The 11,062-nt window shown below is 31.4% G+C and overlaps 1 protein-coding gene across 1 annotated transcript; it reads left to right on the top strand.

Moving 5' to 3' along the window:
- The first annotated feature begins 387 nt into the window (after nt 1-387).
- LOC144565487 (uncharacterized) lies at nt 388-11,044 on the top strand. Its single transcript, XM_078315255.1, has 4 exons — nt 388-566; nt 1,001-1,379; nt 7,998-8,119; nt 10,832-11,044. Exons 1-4 carry the CDS (start codon nt 390-392, stop codon nt 11,042-11,044), a joined length of 891 nt encoding a protein of 296 aa, XP_078171381.1. The 5' UTR covers nt 388-389.
- The last annotated feature ends 18 nt before the right edge of the window (nt 11,045-11,062 follow it).

The raw sequence follows: 11,062 nt of genomic DNA, 5'->3' as shown, positions 1-11,062 counted from the left end.
CATTTGACCTTGAAATATCCTTAGTTCTTCAGGCAAGCAGAAACCAAGTTTCACAAGCGGATCATGCACAACATGGCAATTTTACCCTTTCTTTTAAAATAAATCAACATAATTACTAATTAAAATTAATTTAAAATGAAATTGCAACTGCTATTGTGGTACCGGGCACTTGGCCTGCTGGGTGTATTCCGATCAATTTAGATGTTTTTTTTTGAAGGTCAGGAATCAGTGTTCCCGACTATTCATTGATATAAGAAAATTATTTACAAAAGTTCAGAAGTTCAAAAAATAAAAAAAATAAAAAAATATTTACATTGTGTTGAATTACACCCCCAAATCTCAGTGTCCCCTCCCCCCCCCCCCCCCCCCCCCCGGTCATTAAATTTCAGATGATTACAATCACCCTGCATTATTTCTGGTGGATGCTGCGACCGGCATATGCCGTGGAATATGATTATTTACCAGCATACCAATCCTCCAGATCTCTCATGACCAAGAAAATTGAGGGCTTGTTCTTCTCTGGCCAGATCAACGGGACCACCGGCTATGAAGAGGCTACTGCTCAGGTCCTTCTCTCTTGGTATGCTCTTGTGTGTCTGTGTGTTTTTAGGTTGTTTTAAGTCTTTTGAAGTTCAAGTCAATCCAGTTGGATATGTATCTTGGGTCATAAAATGTTAGTATCAATTGATGGTTAGATTTTTATTGAGTTACATCAGATTATCCTAGATTATCTATGTCCTAATTGTGGAATTGTAGTTGATAAAGCCAAGGTTTCTTTGTCTCTGCAAACCTTTGAGCTCATGCAAATTGCATTCAAATTGGTATTCAGTTCAACTCAGACTTGTCCAAGATTAGATGTCACTCTTCAAACTGTGCATAGTTTGGCAAATCAAGGTAGGTAATATAGGTGGGATAGAAAGGATAATTCTTCTTCAAATTTTGAGATTAGAGAACTGATAAATTTTGAGATTAGTCTTTCTAATAAATCAAGTGGTTACAGGTCCATACCCGATATCCTGAATGCCCAGTTTGCAAGGCTTTGGTGGAAGAAGAAAAGCTTGTTCCTCTATATGGGCGTGGTAAGAACCCTACTGATCCATGGTCGAAACCCATACCTGGAGTCGAGATCCCACATAGGTCAACTGGTCAGAGACTGCCAACTGTAGCACAACTTGAACCGAACCAGAACCCGAACCTAAATCTGTTCCACAATGTGAATTGGGGAGGGGGTTACAGTTTTGGGTTTGGGACATTCGAGTTGTTTCCTATGTTGAGTTTTCAAGTTAACGGGTTTCCAGGTGCTGATTATGGATTCAGTGGTGGTTATAACCAGTTTGGGTATGGAACCCGAATCCAGTTCATGGCAGGCCTGCATACAGGTATAATGGACCACATGATCAGCAGCAAGATCAAACTCTCAGTACCAGCAGGCACCGCACTACATTGGTGCAGTAAATCTTTTGAATCATGCTTTTACTGTGGCATTTTAAAATCGAAGTCTTTTGTATGCTTTCAATAATTAGGATTAAGATACTATTTTGTAGGCTAAGCATACATAATTATACCTATCAAGCAGCAAAAAATATAGTTTATCAGGTCTTGAGCGAGGAATAAGATATGAACCATATTAATTTAACATTTCTAAGATTTAAACAATTATATTTGAACAATTTGACATTTCTAAGATTTAAACAATTACATTTCTAGCAGCAAAAAATATAGTTTTTCAATTTGAACAATTATAATCTATTTTTCATATTTTATTTGTTCATTTTCAGAAATGTTGGACTACATCAAATTGGATCAATGACAATGTTTTTCATGTTATATTTGACCCTTTTTTTTCATTTATTGTTGTTTCATTGTTTGTTTTACTGTTATTTATTATTTGCCTTATTTTTTTTTCTTAATTCTATATGAATATCAATAAGAAAATCTTTTCATATTTTATTCAATTTTATAATATGTCCCCGTCGCAACGCACGGGTACGATACTAGTATATATATATAGATCTAGTGATGGTCTTATCAGAATTCAATGAGATTGTGCGATCATACCAAATCTTTTCTCAAACGATCCAGAATTAATATATTTTAGCCTATCAGTTTTTTTACCAACAGAGATATCTCAAATTTTTTTTATTTTTTTTAATATATAAATAAAATATAAAATATATTCAAGCCCGAAATGATTATATATATATATATATATATATATCGTGGTATGCTTTAATCTATCGCGGTAAAAACTAGCCGTTAAAAGTTAAATCAACAATCATAACAACTTTCGTACAACGTGTTATGTGCGTTAATACGTCAACTATGATCTGATTCCCAGTTCACATATAATAATTCAAACCGAAAGATAAACTTTAAATATTTTAAAAACATATGGTTATAAAATATTTTTGTGCTAAAATATATACAAACCTCAACTATTACGCACAGATATGTGTTAAATTTATTTACAACACATTTTGTGCTTCTTATTATAATTTTAATGAATAGTGGTCTTATTTTTCGTGGTATAATAACGAAAATTAATATATATTTTTTAGATATATATCATTAACATCACGGTCATAACTTTGTTTGCGCTAAAAGAATAGATATATTAAATATTAGGAACAAAATTATGTTGAAATACATTTACCACGTGATTTTAGCAAAATTAGTGACTCATTAATGGTCATGTATAATCACCAATATCGAGAGGTATAATTAATGAGTTTGGCTAATATAACATCAGTGTCATTTTAGCCTATATAACACCAACTCTAAAACCTATCAAATCGACTTCAAACAGTGAATCCAAACCGTTTAAACTGATCTACTTCATTAGTTGTGCATTTACATGCAAAATTTATAACTTTTTGAATTTATTTAGTATTAAGTCAAGCGGTCAAATGTGTGAGTTTTTAAGTTAATTTTAATACATTCATTTTAGAGTTGGTGTGTTATAAGTTAAAATGACACTGATGTTATATTAATCAAACTCATAATTAATACTCTAGATATAGTTAAATAAATGGTCTTCAAAGTTGGTTGCAATACAGCAAATAAAGAGTGAGGCTATACCACTTTTTTAATAATAAAATTTCTTTGCAGCCGCTGTAAAATAAAAGAGTCATGTTATGGTATCCGTACTAATCAATATAATTGTTTTCAAAATTATAACGATTGATTTCAACAGTTTAATATGAAATTCATGTGAATATGTACTTGTAAACTAAATTTTATATTTTTTTGTACTGTTTATTTATTAATTTTTGTAAAATTATTGTTTTTAAATGGTCCAAAATTTTCAGATTAAGTGGTAATCTACTCATCTAAAAATATAGTAAACTAATTCAAAAAATGTAAAATTTAGTTTACAAGTACATATTCATATTGAACGATTCGGATTGACTGTTAAAATTTTCAAACTGAAAATTTAAGTCTATAGCACGGGCCAACATACGCTATGTATAGTACATAGCTTCACTCACAAATAAACACGTACTTAAATTTTATGCAAAACAAAAAAAAAGACAATACCTTTACAGCAAGTTCAGTGTTAATTCTATTCAACTGGCTAATTAATAAAATGGAGACTCATTTATGATTGATTATTATATGATAATCAAAACTAATAGATCACAATTAAGCTTTTTATACTTTATAATTATGTGATCAAAATACATAGTCACGAGCTTTATATAGCATTAAATAACAAATATGGACATATCTACTCTAAATTATAATTTAAAATTAATCTCTTCAAAATTTTATAATAAAACTAAATGATAAATTCAATATTTACGTGTGCAATAGTATGTTGGAAAATATTTAGAATCTCTTCGCTTTTGATAAATTGAGCCTAGCTACATGAAATCATGTGCATTTATGAATTAGGGCCTCATTTCAGTTTCTATTATCACCAAATTCACATATAAAACTCTATATATTGTCAAATACTACTACGTACAAAATTCTGTTGAAATGTATTTATAAAGTAATTGTGTGCCTTTTTTTAAGAAAAAGTGAGGTCAAGTCCTCAAATTTTATTTACGGTGACACAAGATGTGTCTATGTCACATTTTATTTAGAATTGCAAAGCATAAGCCTAAATAAAGGAATGAAAAGCTAAAGAAATAAACAAAATAGAAATAAATAAATAAATAAATAAAGAGTTCGAACTAGCCTTTGATCTAGTGGCAAAAACAATATTCTTCGTGTGGAGAGGTCACAGGTTCGAAACCCAAATAAGAGTCTCTCTTTTAGACATTAAATAATTAGATGGCTTGATATCTAATTAATCTTTACTGAAAAATAAACTAAAAAAAAATCATCACAAAAAAGAATAAATAAATATGATTTCAGTCGAAACAAATGTTTATTTTTTGCTGAGATTATTTGGCATTCTTAAATATTCAACAAATTAGTTTCAAATTAAAAATTATTTTTTACTATATTTTTTTTACATTCGTCAAAACACATAATAACTATTACGGGTCCTTTTCAACTTTTTATTTTTTATTTTTTTTCCTTTTTGACTTTGCGGACCCAAGTATATATTCATTTTGACTAAAATAAATGTTTATTTGGAGATGGAAAGTGACGGAGGGTATATTCGTAAGTGAAGCTCTAGCAGTAATTTCTTGGGCCGCACACGTATTAATTATGGAAATAAATCTGATGTTTATTCTTTAGAAATAATTATTCCGATTCTAACCGTTTAAATTTTTTAGGGACTGCCTAGCTATCCCCCTTTACACCTTGTTTGGATGGAGAGTAGAGGAAGAAATGAGAGGTAAATAATAAAAGGGAATGGAATGGAATAAAAAGAAAGATTAACATATTTAACCTTTTCGTGTTTGGATGATTAATGAGAGAAAATAAATTTAACTTTCTGTCTTATTTCTTGTTCGGTTGATTAAAATTTAGAAGGTTAATAAGAATTCGGTGACTGTTGTAGATTTGAGGAAAAAATCTTGTATGAGAAAGATATAGGGTTAGACATTTGTGTCATTTTTTTTCTAAAAATATTTGTAACAAAATTTCTTTCCATCCGTTACACTCCAATTTAAAAGGGGAATCAATTCTATTAATTATAATAATACAAGGTTAAACCCTTCACCTCCGACATAATTTTATCAACCAAACACGATTCAACGAAATTTTTTTGTTCCTTTCCATTCCCTCCCTTCATATTTATACCTAGTATTTTTCACATATGACACTGTTGACATTTAAAAATATTAATATCAAGTATTACAAGTATTTATACCTATGCACTTAAGTATTTATACCTATGTGGTCAACTATTTTTGTTAGAGAAATGTTGACGCAGAGACGATTGGGGAAGGTTGATCTGGACGATTGGGGATAAATACTTACAAGTATATGTATAAATACTTGTACGATGAGGTACAAATACTTGTGTGACGGTGAGCCCGAAAGTATGTCATCATAGATCTCATTTTAAAGATAAAATTGCGTAGAATACATTCATAGTTTTAGTTTCGCAAAATTCCTCATAGATAGTGAGAAATGTGGACGACGTTGAAAAAAGAAAAAAAAAACCTCTAAAAACATGTATGATTCTTCTTTCCATGTAGTTTGAGTGGTCCCCCCATATAGTCATATCAAGTTAAACATGCAAATATTAATATCTTAGTTTACAAGTATTGATTTATTATCTTCCAAGTATTTATACCTATGAATTTAATTAAATTTAGAAGACCAGAGTGTTTTGAATAAATTTAATTAAACTAGTTAGTTAAGTTAGTTTATGGAAGTTAAAATATGTTTAAGAGATGGGGGGATGATGGGGAAATGCGGAATTCACGATTGGGGATAAATACTTACAAGTATAGGTATAAATACTTGGACGATGAGACATAAATACTTGTGTGATGATAAGCCCGAAAGTATGTCATCATGGATCTCATTTGAAAGATAAAATTGCGTAGAATACGTTCGTTGTTTTAGATTCGCAAAATTCCTAATATATCGTGAGAAATGTGGATGACATTGAAAAAAGGAGAAAAAACACACCTCTAAAATATGTTTAAGAGATTGGGGGGAGGGGGGTGATGAGGAGATGGGAGTGGGGAGATTCATATAATTATTCATTATAATTACCCAATTTTTTAAGGGTCATAATAATTGTCCCCCCACTCTCATCCCCCCATTATCCTGCCAATTTTATTTATTTAATCTCGTCCACATTTCTCACGATTTAAAAGGAATGTTGCGAATATAAAACCACGAACATATTCTATGCAATTTTATCTTTCAAATGAGATCCATGATAACATACTTTCAAGCTCGTCGTCACACAAGTATTTATATCTCGTCATTTAAGTATTTATACCTAGTACTTTCCACATATGATACTGCTGACATTTAAAAGTATTAATGTCAAGTATTACAAGTATTTATACATATGCACTGAAGTATTTATACCTATGTGATCAACTACTTTTGTTAGAGAAAAGTTGACGTAGGGACGATTGGAGAAGGTTGATGCGGAGATGCGGGGTCCACGATTGGGGATAAATACTTACAAGTATAGGTATAAATACTTGCACGATGAGGTATAAATACTTGTGTGACGATGAGCTCGAAAGTATGTCATCATGGATCTCATTTGAAAGATAAAATTGCGTAGAATACGTTTGTGATTTTAGATTCGCAAAATTCCTCATAAATTGTGAGAAATTTGGATGACATTGAAAAAAAAAATTCACCTCTAAAAACGTGTATGATTTTTCTCCCTATGTCGTTTGAGTGGTCCCTCATATAGTCATATCAAGTTAGACATGCAAGTATTAATATCTTAATTTGCAGGTATTAGTTTATTATATTCCAAGTATTTATACTTATGAATTTAATTAAACTTGGTAGACAACAGTGTTTTGAATAAATTTAATTAAACTAGTTAGTTAAGTTAGTTTATGGAAGTTAAAATATAATTAAAAGATAGGGGGATATTGATGAGGAGATGCGGGGTCCACGATTGGAGATAAATATTTACACGATGATGTATAAATACTTGTGTGACGATGAGCCCAAAAGTATGTCATCATTTGAAAGATAAAATTGAGTAGAATACGTTCGTGGTTTTAGATTCGCAAAATTTCTCATAGATCGTGAAAAATGTGGACAACATTGAAAAAAAAATCCACCTCTAAAATCTATTTAAGAGATGGGGAGATGATGAGAGGATGGGAGTGGGGGTTCATATAATTATTCATTTTTTAATGCACAAATATAGTCTCAACGAAATAAGTTTTTATGTACGAATTTCAACAAAGACTAACAATTAATTAGGAATCGGAATAACAGGTTTATGTTATTTCCAAGGAATAACTGCAGACTTATTTCCATTAATTATACATGTTTATAAACAACTTAAATTAGAGGTATTCTTTTCTTAAACGAACTTAATTAACCAATTTTCCTTTTCTTTTGTGAGAACTACAGAACTAAGATAAGATTTCTCAACAAATTAAATTCCATTTCCTTAGAAATATATATAAAGTTGCAACGTGTTAATTAACACATGTTCAAAGAAGAAACATAACGAAAAAATCATGACCAAATTAATACCAAGTGAATTACACGGTTGCTAATGGATGTCCCTAGTACAACGACTTCACTTTTTCTTTTTCTTTTTCTTTTTCTTTTCTTTTTTTTTGAAGTAAATTAAATATATAGAACTTCATCCAAATATTTGGAGATACTTGACTCAGTTAAAAGTATCTAAAATTATATATATATAAAAATGCCACAATTAATTAATTAATGTCCCTCATGATATATTCTAACAAAAACTGATAAAATAGGCTTAATTTCTAAACAAATGACTGGGGACCGCACATAGTGAATAATGATAATAAATAATTAAACTATGAGAGAAAATTGTGAATAATAAAATTCAGGCAGCACTTGACTACTCAACTTTGGTAAAAAAGCTCTCTGGTCTGGTCTGCATGGCTTTATTTCTTTAGCCAGAAAAGAATTGAAGATTCCTTGTGCCAACTTGATTCACAAAGTAACTGACGACAATGACTCTGGAGTTCTATTCAAGCTGGAGTGGGCCCTCATAGTCATAGGCATAGGCCTATATAGGGTATATTCTCTTGAGTCTTGACTCGTGCCACACAAGTCCTGCTGCTAGCGCGTTGACTAGTCTTACTTACTTTCTTTCTGCTAATTAATTAGCTTCTATCATGCATCATGCATTGCATGCATGTATGTAATTTGCTGTCCGCAATTGTTTACTCTTTCAAAAGTTGAGAATTATATTAGCTAGAAAGCTTCAACGGGTTTTACTATCTATTAAATTAATTCAATGCAAGAAACTTTAATGATTCGAACAATTAATTATTGACAACCATTTTCACGACATGTCGCGTATTTGACTGGCAACAATTAATATTCCCTAGGGATTAGGCATATATATATGTTCCGGTAAATTTATTTTCAAATTAAAAAAAAACATAGATATATATTCTTTCTTTGTTTTAATATATACGAATCAAACCACTAGTGAAGAACTTGGAATTAGTGTCGGCTATTTATGAGTATTAGTGTCGGATATTAGGCGACACTAATCGGACTGATACTAATACTTTGTAAATAGCCGACACTAAAAGTAAGGCATTAGTGTTGGCTATTTATTAAATAGCTGACACTAATACTAACTTTTAGTATTGGCTATTTATTAAAAAGCCGACACTAATAAGTATTAGTGTCGGCCATTTAATAAATAGCCGACACTAATAACTTATTAGTGTCGACTTTTTAATAAATAGCCAACACTAATATTTATTAGTGTCGGCTTTTTAATAAATAGCCTACACTAATGCTTTTTTAAAAAAAAAAAATTCAAAAATTCACTATAAATCATAGAAAATTTCAAAAATGAAATTTTTTGTTCTGGGATGCTCATATATTTTTGCTGAACTATATATAAAACAAAGATATATCAAATAATTCATCATAATTTACAAATAACACTCACTAAATAAAATATCATCCAAATTGCTCATTTATCGTTATTCTTATAAATGGGTTGTGCAAGAAAGTTGAAATTGAGAAGGCAATGGATTATCTACATGACATGATTTCTAAAGGGCATCAGCCTGATGTCGTAACCTATTACATTCTTATAGATGGATTACACAAGAATGGTGAAATTGAGACAACAGTGGATTTTTTACATGACATGATGTGTAAAGGGTATGAACCTGATGTCGTGACCTTTAACACTCTTATAGATGGATTATGCAAGAAAAGGCATTGTTGCGAGAGAGAGGTGGTGTAGCGAGAGAGCACAGTTGACGAAATGAAACAGCGCCATCTTCTAGTATTCGCTTAGAAGAAGCGGCTAGGTTTGAGAAGATCAGATCGGAGAGAAGCGTGAAGTGAAGTGAACGCTCAAGAGAGAGGGGCAGCTAGGTTTTTTCGAGCGGGAGAGATGTGCGGAGAGAGAAAGGAGGCTGTGTTTTAAACCCTAAGCGTGTGTTGTGAAAGAGGTGCGTGGGACTTAAAATGAAATTTTTTCAGCTTTAGTGTCGGCTATTTATAAATAGGCGACACTAATGTATTAGTGTAGGCTATTTATAAACAATCAACACTAATACTTAACTATTAGTATCGGCTATTTATAAATAGGCGACACTAATGTATTAGTGTCGGTTGTTTATAAATAGCCGACACTAATACTTAACTATTAGTGTCGGCTATTTATAAACAACCGACACTAATACATTAGTGTCGCCTCTTTATAAACAACCGACACTAATACTTAACTATTAGTGCCGGCTATTTATAAACAACTGACACTAATACATTAGTGTCGCCTCTTTATAAACAACCGACACTAATACTTAACTATTAGTGTCGGCTATTTATAAACAACTGACACTAATACATTAGTGTCGCCTATTTATAAACAACCGACACTAATACTTAACTATTAGTGTCGACTATTTATAAACAACCGACACTAATACTTAACTATTAGTGTCGACTATTTATAAACAACCGGCACTAATATTATTAGTGTTGGCTTTTTGTAAACGACTGATACTAAAGTATTAGTGTCGGCTTTTTAAGACGACACTAATTGTACATTCTCCACTAGTGAACAAATCCGTTACCAGTAATAACCCATGATGCAAACTTATATACTAATTATAACATGCATGTTATATATCCTGGATCGATCTTGTAGAACACGTTTGGTTGGAAAGAATAGAATGGACTAGATATTCCATTCCAACCAAACGAATAAGAAATTAATTTGAGTTGAATTGAATTGTCAAAATAAAATAAAAAAAAATGAAATTGAGTTGGTGTACATTTTTACCGCTAAACTTCTACTTCTAATAAAAATGAAATAGAATAATGCATGGGTACGTAGGAGGAGTTCGAATCCTCTGATCTTAAGTAACTCTAATTTTGAGTTTTGATATGAACCGTCTGATCAGAATTAATCCAATCCAATTATCTAATTAATCTGGGATGAAATATATGAGATTTTCTTAATATTCGTGTCAATTGCAAAGTAGATCCAACGGTGCAGATATAAACTCAAAATTCGAGGCTGTCGACTAAAATTTCCACACTTGTTAATTTCGTTTCGAAAGATGACCAGTAGCAGTAGGCAATCCCCACTCGTCAATGCGGAAATATTGGTCCACAACTATTCTTGCAAGTGCACATGAACACTTGCGTTGTGTGCAATTAATTCAAGGTCTTCTCCCACATCAGTCGCCTCATACCCACCACCTTCTATCATATAATTAACAACCTTATTGACTTATTTCATCTTCAGTTAGTGGAACTGGAGTCATCCATTATTACCACTCAAAATGCTGAAATTCGAGGAAGTTTAATTCTACTTTCAACTTTTCAACTTTTCAACTGTCCTGCTGGGAGAATAATTAATAGGCGCTCCAGTACCATGGAAACAGGAGAAAATGAAAATCACGCTGCTTCATACTATAAATACAAGTTTTCTGAGCTGCAGTTCCAGGCCACAAATTAAATAACCTCTTATACTCTA

Source organism: Carex rostrata, chromosome 14, assembly GCF_964058835.1.
Source record: "Carex rostrata chromosome 14, lpCarRost1.2, whole genome shotgun sequence".
Lineage (NCBI taxonomy): Eukaryota > Viridiplantae > Streptophyta > Magnoliopsida > Poales > Cyperaceae > Carex > Carex rostrata.
The sequence above is the reverse complement of the archived record's forward strand: the minus strand, read 5'-3'. Positions and strand labels throughout refer to the sequence as shown.

What these genes read in the sequence shown, in the direction of transcription:
- LOC144565487 (XM_078315255.1), top strand. Translation starts at nt 390, where the DNA reads ATGATTACAATCACCCTGCATTATTTCTGGTGGATGCTGCGACCGGCA. An exon ending in CATGGCAGGCCTGCATACAG is followed by an intron (nt 1,380 to 7,997) that starts GTATAATGGACC and finishes TTATTTCTTTAG; the next exon opens with CCAGAAAAGAATTGAAGATT. An exon ending in TAGGCATAGGCCTATATAGG is followed by an intron (nt 8,120 to 10,831) that starts GTATATTCTCTT and finishes TTTCATCTTCAG; the next exon opens with TTAGTGGAACTGGAGTCATC.